The sequence below is a fragment of the Phyllostomus discolor genome, chromosome 6, assembly GCF_004126475.2.
Source record: "Phyllostomus discolor isolate MPI-MPIP mPhyDis1 chromosome 6, mPhyDis1.pri.v3, whole genome shotgun sequence".
NCBI lineage: Eukaryota > Metazoa > Chordata > Mammalia > Chiroptera > Phyllostomidae > Phyllostomus > Phyllostomus discolor.
In genome coordinates this window covers 145,076,512-145,097,737 of record NC_040908.2, presented here as the reverse complement: position 1 = coordinate 145,097,737, position 21,226 = coordinate 145,076,512, and the positions used below count along the sequence as shown (strand labels likewise).

The following is a 21,226-nucleotide window of genomic DNA, read 5'->3' as shown; positions in this document are numbered from 1 at the left end:
AAAATGTTAAGGTTTTGTCAACCTGCCAGCTGTACCTCAAATAATCTGTTATATGTAAATTTAATAATTTTTTAGATCATAAAAACATAATGAATAATATATTCCTAAAAAATTCAAAACTCTCAAAAACATTTATAGCCGACAATTACATTGAAATACGGGCACATTTTATTATTTGATATGATGTGCAGTAGGGCCTCAAAATAAAAGTGAGTAGGTCCTGGGGTGGCCTCTCATGATGCTACCTGTCTCTGCCATTGCCTGGCTGAGATGCCCTGGTCAAGTCATTTAGACCCTGACACTCATTTACCTCATAAAATGGGGACAGATCAGGAAAACAATACTCATTTCACAGGGCTGCAAGGAGAATGAAAAAGTATATCGAAATCGAAAGTACTTTACATGTATTATCAGTATGTATGGAATGAATACTATTACCTTATAGGTTTCCATAGAATCTCAGTGTTTAAGGGGATCCAGAAGTCAATTAAGCCTATGGTGCCCAACTCAACAGAAGTATCTGAAACCTTTGAAAAACACAAATTACAAAGCCGCTATCTCCAAAAAGTCTCATTCAGTAGGCCTTAGAATTCTTTAAGCTCCCCTATACATAAGAAACCAGGGATAGTTTTTGCTTACACTGGTTTAGAAATGGCTGCCTAGGTGACAATGTAGGAAGGAGAATGTTCATGAATTATTTTGTTGAATCTTTAAAATTCTGAACCACATGAATGTATAATCATATTCAAAAAGTCATCAGTTTAAAATTTGTTAATAGCCCTGGTTGGTGTAGCTCAGTGGATTGAGCGCAGGCTGGGAACCAAAGTGTCCCAGGTTCGATTCCCAGCCAGGGCACATGCCTGGGTTGCAGGCCATTACCCCCAACAACCGCACATTGATGTTTCTCTCTCTCTCTCTCTATCTCCCTCCCTTCCCTCTCTAAAAATAAATAAATAAAATCTTTTTTAAAAAGTTTATAAATTTGTTAATATCTTAACCAGTATGTAAATATATGTTCCTGGAAGGCTTCTGATATAGCTGGCCCTGGTTTAGGGAGTAGGTCAATTTTTCTAGCCACACGTTCATGCAGATTTAGCCTTCACTGCACCCCCAGATTCCACTTAAACGCTCTCAATATCTCCACTCACCTTACTTACAAAGGAATCCATTCAGTGGCTGGACAGCTATAATTGTTAGCATATTGTTCTGTGCAAATCTGTGTCAAAGTGAGGGATGCTCTAAACACTATCATGAAGCAGGAGGCATGATTTGACCCACAACATAACTGAATTCATTGATGTCAGTGAGGTTTATTGGATAGGATTCTGGTGGGTCTCTGTCACCAAGACAGAAAACTGACATTGATTTTATCTTCAGATTTTTGCTTGACCTACTGAGGTGATTGTGGCTCTGGTTATCAGAGAGCTCTCAAAGTGGAATATGAGCCCTTGTTTAATCAGCACTGTGCCTGTCTTGTCCCTGATTCTTATTATCTAATGCAAATGGGCTTCCTTATTACCTAACATAGGAGAGCCAAGCAAACTGAAGCTACAAAATTCAAGCAACTGAGCACTGTGTCGGTCTGGGACAATGTAAGACTTATTGGTAAATGAACATGTCAATGCCTCAATCCAAATGCACTTTAATAACCAAAAGAGAGAAGAAATTGCTCTGAAAGAAATGAGAGGGAAGTGTTTAATTTTGTACTTGGTCCCATAATTTTGGAATACAAACCAATCCTTTCAACCCAAAAGCCTATTCTAATTGCCCCTACTTTATCCCCCTACCCCTCCACTACTAAATTCCTATTATTTGTTCTCATTTGAATGCTCTAACACCGACAAGTAAAAGAAAGGTTGTTATCAGTACAACATCAGCCCCAGATGGATTAGAGGGAGAATGATGTTTGTGGCTCTCTGTAATCCCCCCATGGATTCCAGCATTCAGAATTTCTCCAGGGAATGTGGCAAAGCTGTAGGAAGTCCCCAGAGGCAAAATGTTGCAGGCTGCTCTCTGGTTCAGCTGCCAAATTACAGAAAAAGTAATGCAGGAGAGAAAATGAGAGGAAACTCATCCTTGCCTGCAACTCAGAGGCAGGTGAGAGCCTGAGTTGTCGCATTCCTCCTGAGGTTCACCACAGCCTGTCTGCCTCTCAGGAACACACCCTTCCATGTAGGTCTTCTGTTTCCAGAATGAACCTCCAGAGCCACCTGCTTCAAGTAGCCTCACAGGGAGCCAGAGATGTGTACTGATGTTGCCTCCAGCCTAGTTCTGCTTCCAAGTTCAAAAATAGATTTGAGGGAGGCTTTGAACAAACTCTTTATATTCTCTGTGCTTGAGTTCCTCCAAATTGAATGGCATTTGCCATTCACTTTCATCACAGAATTGAGGGAAAATAGCTGCAATGGGATTTGTAAAAAAGATTTTGGAGCAGATTGTAAGGAGAACAATGAGACACAACATAACCATTCTTTACTCTTTTAGGCAATAATTTATATTATAGAAATTCATAGTGAACACATAAGTTACAGGAAGACAGAGCATAGATGATTATTCTAATAGAAACTTAGATTGAGATAACAGAATAATAGTGACTGAAAAACTCAGATTCCTGACATGACACCAAAAAAATCATAAATAATATTACAATATAAGCAATTCTAACAACATTTTCTTTATTTCTACTCTCCAACATTGTTGTCAGCCTTGTATAGAACTATAAAATTCTCAGTGTCATGCTGTATTTCATTGAAATGAATTTTCTATAAACAAAAAATCAGCCTCACTTGTCACACATGGAGGGTATGTGATTTTTAAAAAGTGCTGTGTGTAACATACTCATTATACTATAACAGAACGGGACAGAGAAATGAATGCAGGTGAAAGGGTGTTCCTAGAGCACCCAGGCCCAGAAGTGGACACAACCGACATTAACAGTGCAAGCACTTGAAAGTCAAGAGTAAGCTATTACTAGTTTAACCAACAAAACAGCATTGAAATCAATGTTTTTGTACCAAATTTGTGTTTAGAAGTATTTTCAGATTATAAAATGATAGGTACATTGATATTAGGGAATGCTTGGGATATATTTTTTGAAAAACACATTCATTGAAGTGCCATACCTCCTGGTAGTGTTTGCTCCATTTTGGATAGAAAGTCATTACGTTATTTACATTATACGCAGAAACTGGGGAAATATTTGCACTATTTTCCTCCTTATTTTAGTCTCTCTGAACTTCGCACTCTGGACATAGCTGCTTTGCATCAGATACTAAGACAGAAAAAAAGAAATCCCTACCTCAAATACACAGAAGAGCTAAACAGGGTTTTAATGTTTTCAAGTATTATTTCTACTTTTGCACACTTCATGCACTGTGCCCACAGCAGGAAACAGAGAAGAGGTAAGAGTGAGGCATGGTGAAATTTGATCTTGCCAAAAGCCCATCAAAGGTCTGTTAGATTGATTTTTCTTCCCTGGAAAAAAAAAAAGCGGAAAGGAACAGTGACAGAAAAAAGTCCTTCAACGTTGGACAATCACTGGAGAATACTTAATTTCATTATATAAACAGGGGGGTGAGAGGTCAAGGTAAATTCTATGGGTTTCCTCAGCAAGACAGACTCTCACACCCAAGTTTTGAAACTAAAAACTACAGTATTCCACTTGATGATTGTGCCTGGTGTTTAAAAGGCCCCTGCAGAGAACTAGTCAAAATATTTACATTCCTCTCAGAAACTGTAACGCCAAGGAAAAGAGTAACGTAGTGAGAGGAAGAATCAAAAGAAAAACTTTCCTTCCCCCGGCAGCCAGAAGAGGTGTCATGTCAAGGCCGCTGGGTCTTCTGCAACAATAGCCCTGTTCTCTCGGTTTAGATCAGGGATGGAGAACACACCTTCCGGGCGAGTGTTCGTCTACGGCAAGGTGCCTTAGGAGAATTTTGCGTCAAACTTAGGATTGTATCCATTTCTGAAAGGATGTGGATAATAGAAAGCTGCAAGTGGGCGTGTTTAATTATCCAGGTTCTGCACCCTCTCTGTAAACAGACGGGTGAGTGATGGGCACGTATATTTTTCCCATAAAATGCAGCCACTGGCTCAAAGTGAGTCAGAACCTGGCGGAGCAGCGAGTTCGAGCCTGGGCGGTGGCGAGGACGGGGTGGGGGTTGGGGTGAGAAGGAGGAAGGAGCAGGCGGGGGCGACGATTAGTGAAGGAAATGACCCAGCTCCCTCCCTTCTGTTTTCACAGTCTGCGTCACGCTCCTGCACACTCCGAGCCTGCGGCAGGCTAGCGGACCGCCGAGCACCCTCCTGAAGATCGCTTCCATCGCCTGGGGTCCTCCAGCCTGCGGGAAGCCCCCAAGAGAGACGGAACTGGGGACTTGTCCTGGCTGGGCCGGGCCTGGGACCTGCGAGACTTCTCCCATCCCGGCGACCCTCGACGTGTGCGCAACGCTGGCAGTCCGGAATTGGGGCCTGAAGCCACCGCCGAGGCCGACCCGCGTGGAGGCGACGCGGGGCACGGAGACACCTGGACCTGCCCGGCCGCGACTGCCCTGCTCCCTCCGCCCGAGTTCTAGGCAGAAAAGCACCCTCTGACCAAGGATTAATAGTAATACTCCATTATTCCTGTTAGAACAAGTTAATGTAAGGGTTGGGCTGCCAGGCCCCGGGCAGGGTCACGTGCGTCCCCGTCACTCCGGCTCCCTTCGCCTCTCCGGTTCGAGTTATGCCATCAAGCTAATATATTGTGACTGCTCTTCTCTCCTGTGACAAAGGCTTGCAGCTGCCTCCAAATCAATAGACGTCAAAGAAATATGAAAACAATCATGACACAAAACTTAAATCCTGGCTGGAGCCTACATAATCAGAACCGTGCTTCTGTTCTCCAAGCCGCCGATTAATTTATCCCAAAGTTTAGTCGAATTTTTATTCCGGTACCTTTTTCCCAGCAGATCCCGCTACATCTGTCGGGTTTGTAATGTAATTTGTAATTACTGCCCTTCATGTGGTCCGGTGCCTTGAACCATCTTTAATTAAAAGCATAATTAAGGGAAGATCTAAAGAAAGACAATTACCAGATGGTCTTCCTCCCCCCCCCCCCCCCCCCCCCCCCTGCCAAGGCGGTAGTTTCGAAGAGAGGGGTGCAAGGTCTGTCCCCTGGACCCCGCGCCTGGGGAGGAGCCGGCGGGCCCCAGTGGCGCTTTCTCACCGCAGAGGCCCGCACCCAGGGCCCACCTCCTCTCCCTCTGGCTGGAGCCCAGAGGCTCGGCCGAGGCCGCGCCCTAAGGTGAGCTCCAGCGACCCCGCGGCGCGGAGACCACGGTTGTCCACGTGCTCTTTCCCTGGGGTCTCAGAGGTATGGGCTGCCTGCGGGGGAGGCCGGTGCAAGTTCAAGGCCGAAGCAAATTCCAAATCCGGAAGCGGGCCCCCTGCCCTTCGCGCAAGCCTGAGAGCTCAGCAGCAGAAAGTTTGCGAGGGTTGGAAGAAGGGGAAAGGAAGAGGGAAGGTCGGCTGTCTCCAAGAGGGCAGGCAGCCTGGCGACCGGGCCCCAGCCAAGGCTCTCCCTAGACGGGGTGGGGCTAGGGTAGGAGCCGGGGGACCTGTCCCGTGCAAGTCGGGGAACGCCATCGCCCGCAGCCCCGTCTGGCAAAGTGGCCCCTTGACGACGATTGTCTCGGCTGTTGGCTCCTCGATGTCCACTCTTCCCTGGGATTTTCAGAACAAGTTTTTTTTGGGGGGGCGGGGGGGAAGAGGTTACCAACCCTGTCCCGCCCCCACACCCCGAAATGAATAATGCAGGCAGGAGCCAAGATTTCAGCGTTAGCGCCGCGTTGCCCGGGCGGCTGGCTGGAGGATCCCGAAGTCGGATAATGAAAATCAAACTGTTGTTGTTCGGCGGGGATGTCATTATGTGACTGTTCACATTCAAAGTCGGGCGGCAATGCATTGTAATCACTTCAATTATCTTCAATACACTTTCTTTAAGACACGAGTTGTCAAAGATTTTTTTTTTTTTAAAGTACATTCTTGCTGCTCCGTGGGTCCATTTTCCAGACGGTTTGTTGTTCTTGCTGCCTAATTTGGTTCCGGCTTTTATTCCCCAGCCTCATTCTCTTACAGAGACTCCGGCGGAGTGAGCGAGCCCTCGCCGCTTCTCTAGGACTGTGGGCCGGCTACGCAAGTCCGAAATTGCCTCCGTGCGCCTGGCGCGCACATTTTGGTTGCTTTCAGCTTTAATTAACTTTGAACAACAAATATGCCTGGAGCTCTAGATCTGGTGTCGCCGTGGGGAAGGGGACCGACGTATTATACTCTGCGTCTTCCCCAGCCTAGGAGGTGGGCTGGCTGCAGCAGCCTGCGGCCCCGGAGGCCAGCGCCGTGCGTCAAGAAGGCACGTGCTGGACGGTGCCGGAGCCTCCGAGGTCCCTGAGAGAGCCCTGGACCGTCTTCTTCAAGCGGGGAGAACTCCGGGAAAAGCCGGGACCAGCAGAGTCTGCTCTCCTTTGTTGAAACTCCCCCCAGCCCTGCTTGCTCCCTCTTGTCCCTGAACGTGAGGCGGTGGCCAGTTGGATGTGGTGTCCTGGAGGCCGGCAAAGCGCCCTCCGCCCCTAGCCAGAGCAGAGAACGTAGGGGTCGACTTTGAAGCCTTGCGTCCATCGCTCCGATTAGGACTAATCCCGATCTTTACACTAATATCGCCTCTTGGGTTTTTATTATACTCATTTGGGAGGAAATGAGCTCTTGCCAGGAAAATAGCACCCCGCACCCCACTTTTCATAGCTGCGCAGGGCCGGGGCCTGAACCCTGCGGGTAATCCCAGAGCGACGGATATTATATTTGTGAAATGTTCTTTTGTTGAAGCTTTTAACACCTTCTTATAACGAATCATTTGTTCTTTTCTCTTTAATTTTGATAGACAATTAGCCATCAGAGATACATCAGTTGACTGTAACCGAGCATTAAACTCGCCTTTATGTAACGCTAATTTAGCATAGCTGCTTTGTTTAACTTTGCTATATAAGAACCAGGTTTTGTAGCAAAAAAAAAATAGGTGTAATTTTATGTGGGGTTTCATTTCTTTTGGCCCTGGACGCCGCAAGCCCTCTCGTCTTTGTGAAGCGCTCTGCCGGGCCCTGACGCCATTTCCCGTGCCCAGCACCTGCAGGCTGGGGGTGGGGGAGGGAATTAGCATTGATATAGATTTAGTTGAAATGTAATCTCTTAAATCTGTCCAAGATTCGGGGAGATAATTACACTTTCACTGAATTGCCAGGGGTCAGCGTCTCAGAGGACCTGAGGAGTTGATTTACTAACAATAGTGTTACATAAAAAATGGCGTTTGAGATTATAATGTTAATGGCTGCGGTCGCTGGGGAATGCGGCTGCTTCCTACTAATTCCATGTAACTTGCTTTTTTTTTTTTTTTTCTTTTTACCTCCCGTTTCCCCGACCTCCCCTTCTCGAGCTCCGTCTTTGGAAAGATTCAGAGCTTCGCGGTGTTTAATTTGGTGGCAGGCACCTGGAAGTGAGGACGCTAGAGCTTGGGGCTGACACGCCTTTTCTGAGAGTGCTTTTGTGGTGACAGGTTGTGTGTGTCCTCGACAGCAAGGCTGGGCTCTTTTTGCCGCGCGAGGACCTGTTCAAGGGCGCGGGCTCCGGACACGCCGCAGCGAGCCTCCGACAGGAGCGGAGCGCAGCGCAGAAAACGCAGGCGGACCAAGGCACCCGGGAGAAGCGAGAAGCGGGCCGCCCTCTCAGGCTCTGGCCTCCTCGGTCCGCCGGGAACGGGACTTGACCCGCTTACAGCGACCTCGAGCTCCCCAGCTGGTCTAGGTCGCAGCTCAGTTCTGTGCCCTACTGTCCCGCGCAGGCCGCACGTCTGGCCCAGCAGCCTCAGACCTCCAGGCGCTCACTTCCCATCCCTAACCTTCCGAAGTTGCAGCCGATTTGGTGAAAGGTCGGGACTTCCGTGCAGAAATAGAAAAAGTCTGGGAAAACCGAGGGATACCGCAAAGTCCAGGTTCTACCTTGGGATGGGGATAAGGTTTAAAACTAACAAGTCAGCCTACCCTGCGGTGGAGACAGTTAAGGAATTTACACTCCCTGCACACTTGTCAAACTCACGTCAGATTTTACCCACATTAGTCTCCATCCACAGACCTTAGACTCCATTGAAAATCCCATGGCGGCCCCCAACTTATAGTTCCTCTAGGCAATTCTGGGGCTTTGGTCCTTGTAAAGCCTCACTAAACCTTACTTGAATGACCTCTGGTCACCCAGGGACCGCCAGTGGGCTTGTCCCCATCCATGGGCCAACAAAGAGCCCTAGAAGTTGTGTGCAAAAGTGAAGGGAATGAGTAGTGAAAAGCAGCCCCTCTTCCTGGGTGGCACGAAAAGAGCTGGTTTTGTGGCCTCCTCCAGGATGGTGCTGGGCCTGGCAATAAGAGGAATCCCTAGCCTGGAGCATCCTCAAACCACACCAGGGTTCAGTGGCCTAGGCCCATACCCAGAATCCAGAAACTCGGATACCCTACTAAGAGCTTGATTTTGGAGCCTGAATGGGTGGCCTGTGCCCTCCGGCTCTTACTCCTCACAGGTGACGTGGAGGGGCAGAGACAGGGGTGCAGACCTGGGAGCAGGCCTTGCACAGGCTCTCCCTTAGGCTGGGAGTTCTGCTTCTGTGAAGGGTACCAGAGCCATGACTTGTTTGTTGGTTCTGTCAAAAGAAGGAGCCACCTCTTAGCCTAATACACCCTCACCCACCTCGTGGAGCTGCTGAAAGACTGGCTGGACACACATTGAAGGCGGGTGCCCTCAGGAGCTCACTCTCCAGCCCATCAGGGAGAGGCCTGGGTGCCCAAACCCTTGTCACTGGGGGCAATGGGGGGGTGGTCTCTGCACATCTTGCCTGTTTAGATCAGTGCCCCCTTCTCTTATATGTAACAGTAATATATATATGTTAATTGAAAACTTCTGAATTTAAAAAGGTTGTGACAAGTTATAATTTGTCCTGTCAATGCCTGGAATCCTTATTTATCTCTTTAGCTTGCCTTTCGCTTGCGCCTGTCAGCTAACAGCTTGCCTAACTCGTTGACTTCCTCACTCATGGCTCGGAAATGACAAATGTGCTGTTTTATCCGTACAATTTATTTCATTATTGTTGCCAGCACGAAGCATCACAATCAATCATAAGGAAGTCCAGTTGGCAGATGTCAATCTTGGTATGTTTTTGTACGTTTCAGTCTATATTTAATCCAATTATAAGGGTCACAGAGTAAGTGCCAATCCTCTTGTTACAACTCACATCTTATTTAAGATTTAAAGTAAAAAAAAAAAGTCAACTCGATCACATGGACCTTTTGGGGGAAGGGAAGAGATGTCTTTAAAACCCCCTACCTCTCTCTCTCTCTCTCTCTCTCCCTCTTTGCCTCTCTCTCTCTCTCTCTCTGCCTTCTCACTTCCAGTTTAAATTATACAGCCATCCCTTTTTATTAAAGAAAGAGTTGTGGGGAATCCTGGTTTTATGCACATTTGTGTGCAAATGAGGTTCTCGTTATTTTGCTAAAGTAGAGGCAGGCTTAATGATGAGAGATCTTTCCGCTCATTACCCATTCAAATACAATTGTAGATCGAAGGCGGCCTTGTCACGTTGAGGAAAAGTGAATTTCTAACATCCAGGACGTGCCTGTCTACTTTCAGCGAATTGCATCCAATCACCCCCAGGGAATTCAGCTAATGTCTCAATCTCCACCAGGACAAGGGAGAGAAAGAAATCCAACATGGTGCCACACACTGACCGACTGACTTAACCTGAAAACGGTTAGAAGGAAAGGAAAAGCAGAGTTTCCTCACATTGGATGTACCTGGGATTTTTCTTAGTGAGAAAGCAAACTGGGAGGATTTGCAGATTTTCCCAAGTGTCTAAGAAAACTTTATGTTGGGCTAGAATGGATAGAGAGAGAATAAACGAAGTATTTCTCTGAATAAGAGCAGGAAAATAATCGCGTAACAGAGAAACCACAGCACTGCATATAGTCATACCATTATGAAATCTTTTAGACCTCAGTGAAGAGACGGCAAATATTACGCTCCCTAAATATTTTCCTTTTGGTGCTCAGCTTCACGAAACATTCCTCCATTTGAAATGACACACAACATACATGGTATTTTTTCTTCGCAACTAGTCAGGGGCTTTCCCCTCTCCTCTTATTAATTTTTATCTGAAAAAGTTTTATTAAACCCCTTTATAAATGAGCACCCACCCAGGAGCAATCATTCTAAATATAGACGTTAACAGGGTGCATTAGCATTCAGACTTAATAAAATGAAATTAAATACTGAAGTGGAAAAATCCATTTTTGCTTTTCAATTGTTGCCAGACTCAATAGCCATTGTCAAGACAAATACTAAATCACCCTAAGGCACAGATCCTGCTTGAGGGGCTTCCAATCGAATCGGCTTTATTTGCCTAATGTGGGGTGGGGGGGGGAGGAAGGGAGGGAGGGAGGGATAGAGAACGAACAAACCCTGGGCTAGAACAACAGATCTCAGCTACAGTTCAAGTCAAGAATGGATCGTCCCCTGTCTCGCTCTCCTTCCAAGCAAGCCTCGTTCTCTAATCATTCCTCTGCTTTTCTTCCTCCACCCGTACTTCTACCCCGGGACCCTCACCCGCTTCCACACTCCCCGCCTCGCTTCTCCGGGCTAGTGGGGAAGCTCTGGGCTTCCGGCCAGTCTTAGGCCCGGGGCTGACCAGGAAGGCCCCGCAGACCCGGCGGCTGCCGAGCTCGCTCAATCCTGCTGTTTTGGAACTGCCCTGGGTGTCACAGAATTTCTGTTTCTGGCCCTTTGCCCCCTACCTACAGATTGCACTCCGCATCCCGGGTTTCATGGTGTCGATGACGCCCCAGGGCCGCCCGCGGTGCTCTCTAGCTGCCTAGACAGTCTGCCTGTGCCCAGGCAGGGCCAGGCCAGGCCTCAAGGGCTGGGCACTACAAGGGGGCGGGCCGGGCCGCCCCCAAAGCCTGTGGAAGGTTCCGGGGTCACGAGCCACCCTGGGACCAAGCTTTGGCAGAGGCGAAACTTGCCCTCCCCAGTGGCGACCCGGCATAAGCCCCCTCCCGCCCTGCCTTCTGTGCCGAGGACAAATGGAGAGAGGCTCGTGCGTTGGCCCGGAGCGCAGAGGGGCCTAGCCGGGCCTCGCCTCCACCGTCCGGCGCTCCCGCGTCGCTCGAGCGCTCCCTTTATTGACAGGCAGATAAGAACGCCCGGACCGTGGCGTTTCCAGCGTCTCTCTCGAGCACCCTGCCGCGTTGCAGGGATCCGCGCACTCTTAATGGTCTGGACTCCAAACAAGCCCGGAGCAGCCTTCCCCGCGGCCTCCCTTCCGGACAAAGGGGGTGGGTGGTGAGCGAGCCGCTGACACAAACTAGGGAGCTAAGGAGGCCTGCTCAGGCCCGGGGCCTGCACGCAGTCCAAACTCTAAGGCAGACCGTGGAGCTTGGGAAATCTCAGGACGTCTGGGGCCGAGAGCTGGATCTGGCCCTGAGGGGAGCTCGGGCGTTTGCCAAGAAACTAGGTCAGGGAAGAGTGCTGGTGGCAGTGGAGAAACCCGAGCAAACGCCTCTCTGAGTGCCACTCCCCAGTGGAGCCAACTTGGGGGAGACAGGACCACATTAGCCTTCTGGCGCAGATATGAGTGGCTGGTGGCGAGGGCGGGGGGCGGGGATGGATGTTCCTTGCCCCTGACACTGGAAGTCCAGAGAGCTGGGTGGAGAAAATTGCGGGCACCGTCTGTAAATAAGAACCACACCTAGGCCTTTCCACCAAGAGGCTCCCATTCTCCTCCACACTTCTACCCTGCCCTCAGGCCCTCGAAGGGCCGAGGAAAGAAAATCAAGTTCGGCAGGGAGCTGGCCTGACCAAGAGGAGCGGGCAGACTGGCTGCCTAGAGTCTCCTCCTGGAAGGTTGCAAAGCCCCACACTTGCCCAGGTGTGCTGGAGGCGGGCGCGGGAACCGCTTGACCTGTCGCTCGCCATCTGTGCTCGCTGTCCCTTTGCTGCCCCCCACCCAAGCAGGTGAACAGGAACTGGCCCTGCGGCCCTCCTCCGGCCTAAGCGTCTCCTTCCTAGCTTTAACACACACGTGTCCAGGTCTACGCCTCTCCTGAGCTGCCTAAAGACAACTCCACGCCCCCCTCTACTTCCGCTCCCCGGCCACCCGGTCGCGCAAACCCTGCCCCTCCGGGCTGGACTTCTGTCACTTCCACGTTGGAGACCCGGATGGAGGCTGAGAATGAAGGGATTGGACATTGAGAAGCCTCCTCCCCTGTTAAGGGTTAGGGGGAGAGACCCGGGAATGACAATGCGGGCTTTAAGCCCTCATCCCCAGACAGGTAGTCCCAGCTCGCCTGAGCCATCTCCCAGTCCAACCCTGAGCGTGAGAGGAAAACAAGCACAGACCCCCAGGCTGTTATCCCTCTGACCCCGCCCCAGTTTCTGTGGTTTCCTCAGCTTCGGGAAGGGTAATCTTGATTTAAGACTCTAGAACTTTCCTGGTTTCCTCCTCTAGGCTACAAAGTCAACAGTTAACCCCAAAGTCAACGGCTAATAAAAAAATCACCTACATTTTCTATGTGACTGGAGCCTATGAAGGCTCAAGGAGGCGAAGGGAGCTCGAGCAGATGCGGTGGCTGCCCTTAGGAGACCCAGCGGGCCTGGAGAGGACTTTGGCCTAGCCTGGGAGAAGGAATCGCTCGTCCGCTCCCCGAGCCTCCGTCTGTGCCCAGCTGGTGACTCGTAGGCTTGAGGGCATGGTTGGGATACCCATCACTCTTTGAGCTCCTCCTGAAAAAACGATTCCTGCAAGAGGACCTTTTTAACCGCGGTGCAACTTTCGGGGTCCTCTGAAGTGACTCCCTCAGGGATCGGAGGAGGGGAAACGCTGGGCACCCGGGAAGGTAGCTGGTAGGGGAGACCCCTGGTTCCAAGAGGGAAGGCGGAGCGCACTCCGGAGGGCTAGTTTTCTTGGGCTGACTTCACGCCCTAAGGGCGGGCGGGCGGGTCGGGGCCAGGTTGGGCACGGGCAGCCACGGGCTGGCCCAGGAAGGACACGGCATTGCTTAGAGCCGGCCAAACTCCGGGTAAAGAAGGAGGAGGCTACAGCCCGGCCCTAGCGCTCGTGGGCGCAGGGCCGAGCCCAACTCTGGCCGCCATGACGTCACGCGGGGCCGGCAGCCAATGAGGACCGCGCTGGCAAGGATATTAAGGAAAGTTAGCGCCTGCCTGAGCACCCTTTTTTCTTATCATTGACATTTAAACTCTGGGGCAGGTCGTCGCATAGAAGGCGGCTGTCAGATCTGCCACTTCCCCTGCCGAGCGGCGGTGAGAAGTGTGGGAACCGGCGCCGCCAGGCTCACCTGCCTCCCCGCCCTCCGCTCCCAGGTAACCGCCCGGGCTCTGGCCCCGGCCCGACCCGGGGCCCGCGCCGCCTCTCAGCTGCCCGCGACGGGTGTCCCCCAATTCCAAGCCCACCTCAAGTAGCCCAGGGGCTTGATTTTTTGCCTTTAAAAGGAGGAATACAAAGATGTAGGGGAGTTACGGAAGGCGGAATTGGACAGGGGAGGAGGGGGTGTCTTGTCTTTGCGGAGCGTGCTTTTCCACAAAAGTAGCAAAATGTTCCAGTCCCCAGAGTGGACTTACCGTTGGGTGTTGGGGTGGGGTGAGAGGGGCGGGGAGATGGAGACGGGGAATCAGCCGCTGCTGTCTGCAGAAGCCGTTCGCTACTGTGAGAAATGCAGGAGGGGGGGGATGCAGTTTGCACCCAGACCTCCCCCTAATCGCAGTTCACCGCATTCAAGCGCGAAGTCCTCACCCGCTCCTGCAGCGCGTGCAGCAAAAGTTTCCCGCGATTGCAAAGTGTAGACGGTCAGACCAAAACAAAGTCATAGAGATGGGAGTTCGTTTCTCAAAAGGGAGCTGAGGACTAAAGAATGCTATCGGTGGAGCGGGGCAGCGCGTAAAGCCCCCAGCGTGTGATTTGAGCTTCACTTCGGACGACCTAATAATTAGCGATTCTCACTGAGCTAGAACGCGGGCTCCGGTTACCGCGGGCGCTGCGCTCGCTGCCTCGGTGGGAAGTCCGGGCGCCAGCGGACCCCATACGCTCAATGCAAGGAAGGCAGCACCCGAGACTCTCCTGCCCCCGGGCAGCTTCAGCCGGGTGCCAGAAGTTTCTCCTAAGTGGGCCAAGGAAGGAAAAGACCCTGAACTTAGACTAACTCGTGGCTCCGCGGGGCGGAAGTTCCGGGAGACCAGCCACAGGCGGCGGGAGACGCCAGGGCAGGCTCAGGCAGGGCACAGCAGCACCCGCCAGGGGGTTAGGGCGGTGCCTAGGTCAGGCCCGGGCTCTCTCCCTCACTCCCACTGTTGCTCCTGGCGCCCCCTCTCTAGAACTTCTGGGGGGTCATCTTTGGAGGACGCTGGTATCGCAGGCACCTGTGACGGGTGCTAGGGACCAGGGCCCAATTCCGAGAGGTGGCCATCCCCTGCCCACCTCGCCTGGAAAGCAGGGGAACGAGGGAAATGGTCACCGGGCAGAGCACCTTACCTGAATCGGGGTCCTCTCCTCCTCGAGTTCCTTTCTCTGGAGCTGAGGAGCTAGCAGGTTGCCCACTTCGCTGTGGGAAGTGGACCTTCTCCTCTAGTCATAAATCAAATTCAGCCATCCTCCGGCCTCCTCCCTCATTAGAGATGTTTATTGGAGATTGTGTTTATTCGGCTGTCAGGGCGAGAAAACGCAGTGACATAATTACCTCTGACCAGAGTGCTCGCCCCGCTCCCAGGGCAAGCTGGGGACCTCCTCTGTCGCCTTCTCGCTCCGGTGCCCTCCTTCCTCGGAGGGCGTATGTAGTTGGCTTATCTTTTTTCCCTTGGACCCGCTCATATAATTTGGGTTATTGAACGAGCTACTCTTCAAATTTCCCCAGGGCCAGGAATTTATTTATTTATTTATTTATTTTAGAATTTGAAAGGAAAACCGAAGGGAACCTAACGCCCCTCCAGGGCGGAAGGGGGCAGCGCGATAGAGACGCAAGGAGCGTCTCCCTGCGCAAACTTTCCGGCCCTCCTGGCTGCGGCGCGCGGGTCCAGACGCCACCCGGCGCCAGAGCCTGGCCGGAACAGTGGGGAGCTGACCAGGAGGGATAGATGCTTCTATTGGCTGTGTTATTTGTTGTTTTAGTTTCCATTCTCGCTTCTCTCCGGGGGAGACTTCAGCGCCCCAGGCTGAGGATTCTTAAACTCTTCCAGGCCGAACTCAGGGAGCCAGCCCGCAGCTCCTCGCCCGTGTCTTGCCCCAGGGCTGCCCCTGGGCATCAGTTTTCCCTACTAGCGAGGTTTGTAAGTCATCATCTGTGAGACTGAGTTAGGAAGTGATGAAAAGCGCCGAATTATTCTCTAATTGAAAAGTACTCTCTCTCTCTCTCTTTTTTTTTTTTTTTTTTGTTACGGCGCTGACAAATATCTGAGATCCTGGCTTTTGATCCGTCACTGCCGCTTCTGTTCTCCAATCACTAATAAAACTCGCATTGAGCCTTTCAGTGCCTTGATTAACAGACATATTAACTCTTACTGGTGTGGGGAACAGCTTGTCCCAATCAATGTCATTTTAAGAGCCGTCAGGATATGCTTAGCTCCGGCTCTCTGGCTGCTCAAGCGAACCAGCCATGACATTTGCTCCCTCCCCCTTCCCCAGCTTCAAATCCTTCTGCAAAGCCCCCAGTCCCCAGCCCGAGTGTTCCCTGCTCCACTCTAGGACAAACTACGGCCTCGGTCCCTGGCCATTAAAATAGGCAGCTGTTTAGAGAAGGGATCTCCAGGGAGAAGACACTGAGGTGGCTTTGCCTTGCTTTTCGTTTGAAGCTAAACTCTTGCCTGTAGAAGGCAGAGGTTATAGGAAGGAGAGATGGGGTACCATCCTGGAAAAGCAAACTTTCCTGGGAACCCTATTTGCAAAAAACCAGAGAGTGCCACTGATTGCAGATGTCCTACACATCAGGAGTTTTAAACCTGGGCCCTATCTGGACAGCAGCATGTAAGTTCCAGGAAGCAAAGGATTGGGATTCTTTTCGGAAGCCCAGTTGGACAATGTTTTTTAAAAATTATTTGGAGGAGGGGTAGAGAAAGAGAGATGCTTGCTGCCTAATGTGAATGGAAGAGGACCTAACCCATTTGCCATTTGGTAGGAGGCCAGTGCAGGCCGGCCAGGACAGGCCAGGGCTCCGAGGTTTTTCCCAGCCATTCCTGACCACAGAGCAGACCACCAGGTCTGCTCCCGACTCATTTCGGCTTTCCTGGCACCCCAGGCTCTGCGAAGCTGCGGGGTGAACTGGAAACCTGCAGGCTGTTGGAGAAAGGAGAGGGAGAAAGGCCTCGAGTGGAGGAAGCACCTGGAACTGGGCAGCAGGGGTGGACGCCTTTGCCTTTCGTGCTCATTTAACCTCTTTTGCCAGCTCTGCTGTCGAGGGAACCCACCTGCCAGGGCTAGCAAAGAGATAGCCTTTTGAGTCTCTGCAAAGTGACGCAGGTGTCTGCGGAGACTTTTCCTCTTTCAAAGAAAAGCTCGTCTCCACCCTTCCCAGCGCGCCAGCACCGCGCCTCTGCTAGGCGTTGGAAAGCGGGATTCAGAGGTGCCGCAACACCGGGTGGGAGACTCTTGGTTCCCAAACCCAGAACCAAAAGCACATCTCCCAAGAGCTGGGCGCGTCTTTGACTCGCCAGAGGCCGCCTGCAGACCGGAAACCTGCGGAGTAGGCAACCGCGAATTCCTGGGACCGCTGGTGGCGAGATGCCCGCCTGACCTCACACTGACGAACCAATACTGGCCAGAGGCTCCCGGTGCTCTCCGGTGAGCGGCGAGCCTCCGCGCAAGCAGCCTCCCCCTACCGGGTGGGATGACCCCGGCGGCCCCTGCGGGAACTAGCCGAGGAGCTGTCCACTGCGGGCGCCGGGAAGGAGGGGAGGAGACTTGGGGAGAGGCGGGAAAAGGCGAGACAGAAACCGAAGGCGCGATCCCCCCTACCCCCCACCCCGGCCTGGAAGGGTCTCGGTGGCGTTGGGAGCCGCAATTAAAATGGCGACCTGCGAGCTGTCTCAGTTTCGCGCACACCTCTGCCCCCGGCGCGCGGCATCCGCGCCCCGGCGCCGGCACTTTGCAGAGGGCGCAAGGCGCCCCCCGAGGTAGAACAGCGCTCCCATCCTCTTTGAAACTGGCGTGGAGGAAAGAGCAGGAAATCGCGCTGTCCAACTCTCTCTCCTTAAACTTTGAAAACTCTGCCTCCCTCGGGTCTGAGCCCCCCCCCCCCCCCCCATCCCAAATATTGACACACTGGAAACAGCTAAGTCCTTTTTGTTTCTTGTTTGTGCAGTGGGGTTTCCAAGAGTCCTTCCCGGAGCCCCCACCCCACCCCCACCCGATGACGTCAGTGGCATTCACTCCCGGCTCCTCGCTGCTTATGATTTTTTTGTTGTTAAAACTTTTCTCCGAGGTGAGATAGGGGCTGGAGGGTGGGAGAAGGAGCCGATTCAAAGAGCGAGTGCCCAGGGGGGAAATAGCAACAAGATTACGGCCGCTGCTTTCCGAGGCAAAGCTTAAGAAGGTGCTAATCCACTCGGTAGCTAATTGAAAGGTTGTAAAAATGATATTTGCCTCCAGTTCGGACAGAGACTCTGGGCCTCCCCCCGCCCCTCGCTTATGCCCAGTGGACTTGAATGCAAGCTTCTTGAATGCTTGTTTGAGAAGCAAAAAGGGAGAGGAAAGGAACGCAGGCTCTCGCGGGCCTGGCCCCGGGATCCGGAAAAGTCGCGGTCCTACGAAATCTGGCTTAGGAGGCCGCCGGCCCGAGCGCTCGGAGCCACCTGCTTCACTTCTGGCCTGGGTTTTCTGCTGGCGCGCAGTGCACCTGGGCCGCAGCAAGGGTGGTTCCAAGACCGAGGAAGCGAGCCGGTTGTGCTGCCCCAACGCTGGCCCAGGCTCGAGCTGCCTGCGTTCTTCCCGAGCTGTGCCCAAGCTTCTTAGTCTCGGCGGTACTCGGTCCCGGCTGGGGACGAGGATGCGAGGCCCACACTAGGCCCCGCAGCACCAGTGCAGCCTGCAGCGTCCTCGCGGCTACAGCTCCTGCGGGCGGCTGCCGTACCGCCTGTTAGCCGCGACTTCAGAGCGTACAGACTTTATTGATGAGCTCTGACTTTCAGCACTTTTAATAAGAGGAGTCCAGCGTCCTCCGTGGTGGCTTCATTTCAGTCTCCCTGCCTGAGCTCTTCCAAACCCTGTACTTTGCCGAATCTTGAGGTGTGTCCCCCATCCTCGGACTCCCCCTTTCCCCCCTGTGCTACGGTCTGCAAGCTCCGAGAGGGCTCGAGACTTCTTCGAAGGACGAGGCGGCCGCTCTCTTCCTGTCACCTTAACTGCGGCTCCGAGGGGCGCCTTTGGAGTGTACTGAGGTGTGTCCTAATTGTCCGGCATTCAACAAATGGACTTCTGGTGTGTGGTCAGAAGAGAAAAGTCATTTACCTTCTTTCCTCCCCGGGTTTTCTGGCAACAGTTGAAGGGGAGCTGCCTCCGTGGACTGAGAAGACCCAGGAGAAGGAATCGCGGTGCCGACACACCTGCACCACACAGAGATAACCTGTGGCACACACCGATGCACGCTGACACACCGACGTCGCCAGCGAGGACACACACACACACACACAATCTCTCCCAGCATTGGTCATCCCCCTCCCCCCCTCTTATCTCCCCCTGGCGTCCCCTCCTCTTGGGCGCTTGGAAAAGCAGTCGCACTTAGTCAACAAATGGCACGTGGGAGAAGTTGGTGAGTGTTTGGTGAGGACTCTTCAGGGCTTTTCACAAGAACCCTCTGTACACAAAGTAAGTGGCGTGTTTGCTCGGGCCTCTCCATCCCGGCTGTGTCTCCGCTCCGCTGCGCACCGAGGCTTCCGAAAGGAAAAAGAACAGAAGAAAGGGTCGGGGGAGCGAGGGGGGTTGGGGGGAGTGAGCAAGCTCGGGAGGCCTGGGCTGGGAAGGCCGCCCGGCCTCGCCGAGTTTTCAGCCTGGCGGCCTCTTCTCGGCCTAGGCTTCGCTTCAGCCTCCGCCGGAGTGTTGCAGCCGAGACCCAGTGTTGCTCCCGCCCCTTTCTCCTCTTCCCGGCGGCCAGGTGGGCTAGGGCGCGGCCACTGCCGTGCTCCTTTTCCCAGCGCCCAAGGGAAGACCTGGTAGGGGCGGGAGCGGAGGGCGGGCGGAGGCGGGGCGGCCGGCCGAGCTGCGTGGATGAAGGCAAGAAAGGGCTCTGTAGAGCTGCAGAAACTTGCTTCTCCCCCCCTTGAATCGGGAGTTCCGTGCCCAGCTTAGGGAGGTGGGGGGCGCGACCCTCAGCCCGGCGGCCTTCAATCGACCCCTCAAGTTTGCTGCCACAATGCGGACCGCGCTGACTCCCGGAGCGCTCGGAGCCTAGAGATGTCGTCAAGCACCAGCTCCAGAGCTCGGGAGCGGGGGCCCAGTGCCGGGGAGAGGAGCCCGGACCCACCGGAGGAGCCGATAACAAGTGTATTCATATTCAAACAAACGGACCAATTGCACCAGGCGGGGAGAGGGAGCATCCAATCGGCTGGCGCGAGGCCCCGCCGCTGCTTTGCATAAAGCAATATTTTGTGTGGGAGCGAGCGGTGCATTTGCATGTTGCGGAGTGATTAGTGGGTTTGAAAAGCGAACCGTGGCTCGGCCTCATTTCCCGCTCTGGTTCAGGCGCAGGAGGAAGTGTTTTGCTGGAGGATGATGACAGAGGTCAGGCTTCGCTAATGGGCCAGTGAGGAGCGGTGGAGGCGAGGCCGGGCGCCGGCACACACACATTAACACACTTGAGCCATCACCAATCAGCATAGGTGTGCTGGCTGCAGCCACTTCCCTCACCCACACTCTTTATCTCTCACTCTCCAGCCGCTGACAGCCCATTTTATTGTCAATCTCTGTCTTCTTCCCAGGGATCTGAGAATTGCTCTCACACACCACACCAGCAGCATCCGTGGAGAAAACTCTCGCCAGCAACTCCTTTAAAATACCGTCATTGCAAACCGTTGTGGTCTTTAAGCAGCCATAACAGCCAAAACACCCCAACCCAACAAAACTCTTGACAGGAGCTTTGACGGGAGAGGATGCCTCACAAAGGTGAGTCCGCTTCTTTCTTCTCGCTTCATTTTTTCTTGCAGTATTCAGGCAGGTATCACCCTACCTCCCCCTTCCTTCCTCCCCTCTCACCGGTGCCCTCCCCCACTGCTTCGCCGGGAGAGTCGGGCCGGAGAAGTTTCCACGCAGGAGCCCAAACTTTGTACTTCCAGCGAAACCCCGCGGCCGGCGACCAGGAACGGCGCCGGGCTCCGGGCGGGCGGCCGGCGTATCCCCGGCGCCGGCGCGGGCTGAGCTCGCAGGAAGAACCCGGGCTCCGGGAGCAGCAGAAGCCGCGGCTCCCTGCCCCAGCGTCGCCCAATGTCCCCGGCCGGCGGGAGAGGAGGAAGAGGCTCTGTGGCGCCCGAGACCCGGGAACGGCTGCCGGGACCTCGAGCGGCCGGCCGCTTTGTCCTGCCGAGGGCCCAGCGAGCGCGCCGGGAGCGGGCGCACCGAGGGAGCGCCTAGGAAGCCGGCTCGCTGCGCTGCGCGGCGGCCGGCTCGCTCGCCCGCCCGCCCTCCGCCTTTGTGCCGCGCTCGAGCGGGGCACAGAAGTCCGCTGGCGCTCGAGCGCCGAGGGGCAGCGCGCCCGCCGTCCGCCGGAGCGGAGTCCATCGGCAAGGCCACCGCACGCTGCAAGCGGAGAGGAAGAGCGTGTGAGCGGGAGTCGGGAAGGAAGCCACCAGGCCAAAGCCGGCGAACGAGCGCTCCTAGGGAGCTCCGAGTCGGGCCCAGGATTGCCAGCCTCCATCAAGCCCTCAGGCTCTTGCCCCCAATCGGAGCGCAGAGCTCGGAACGTGCAAACTCCCCAGGCTTCCCCTAACCTTCGCACCCGCCGTGTGAAAGCGGGGTTTCCCCTGTCCTCCAGCCCCCCAACGCTCGGTGGGTATTTTTCCTTGTCTTACCCTGACAAAGCTGCACCCGGTGTTACCATTTCAACAAGTTTCGAGGTGGAAACGTGGATTGCTTTTTTTTTTTTTTAATGTGAGTCCCCTGAATTTTTCTTCATGA

The 21,226-nt window shown here is 53.4% G+C and overlaps 2 protein-coding genes across 8 annotated transcripts in view; one reads left to right on the top strand and one right to left on the bottom strand.

Moving 5' to 3' along the window:
• Positions 1–2,116: 2,116 nt before the first annotated feature.
• LOC118501448 lies at positions 2,117–18,359 on the bottom strand. The gene is made up of 3 exons (XM_036030002.1): positions 18,324–18,359; positions 14,606–18,121; positions 2,117–3,474 (listed from the first exon to the last, which is right to left on the bottom strand). Exons 1-2 carry the CDS (start codon positions 18,357–18,359, stop codon positions 16,607–16,609), a joined length of 1,551 nt encoding a protein of 516 aa, XP_035885895.1. The 3' UTR covers positions 2,117–3,474; positions 14,606–16,606.
• PAX6 (paired box 6) overlaps positions 13,289–21,226 on the top strand; it is a 29,569-nt gene continuing 21,631 nt past the window's right edge. For 2 of the 7 annotated variants that reach the window (XM_028515884.2, XM_028515883.2), the window contains exons 1-2: positions 19,670–19,935; positions 20,035–20,218. The gene's annotated coding sequence lies outside the window, so the exon portion shown is untranslated. Of the gene's footprint in view, positions 13,441–19,668; positions 19,936–20,034; positions 20,219–21,226 lie in introns of those variants that run through there. The other 5 variants (XM_036029181.1, XM_028515881.2, XM_036029182.1 and 2 more) reach the window with 5 other exon arrangements.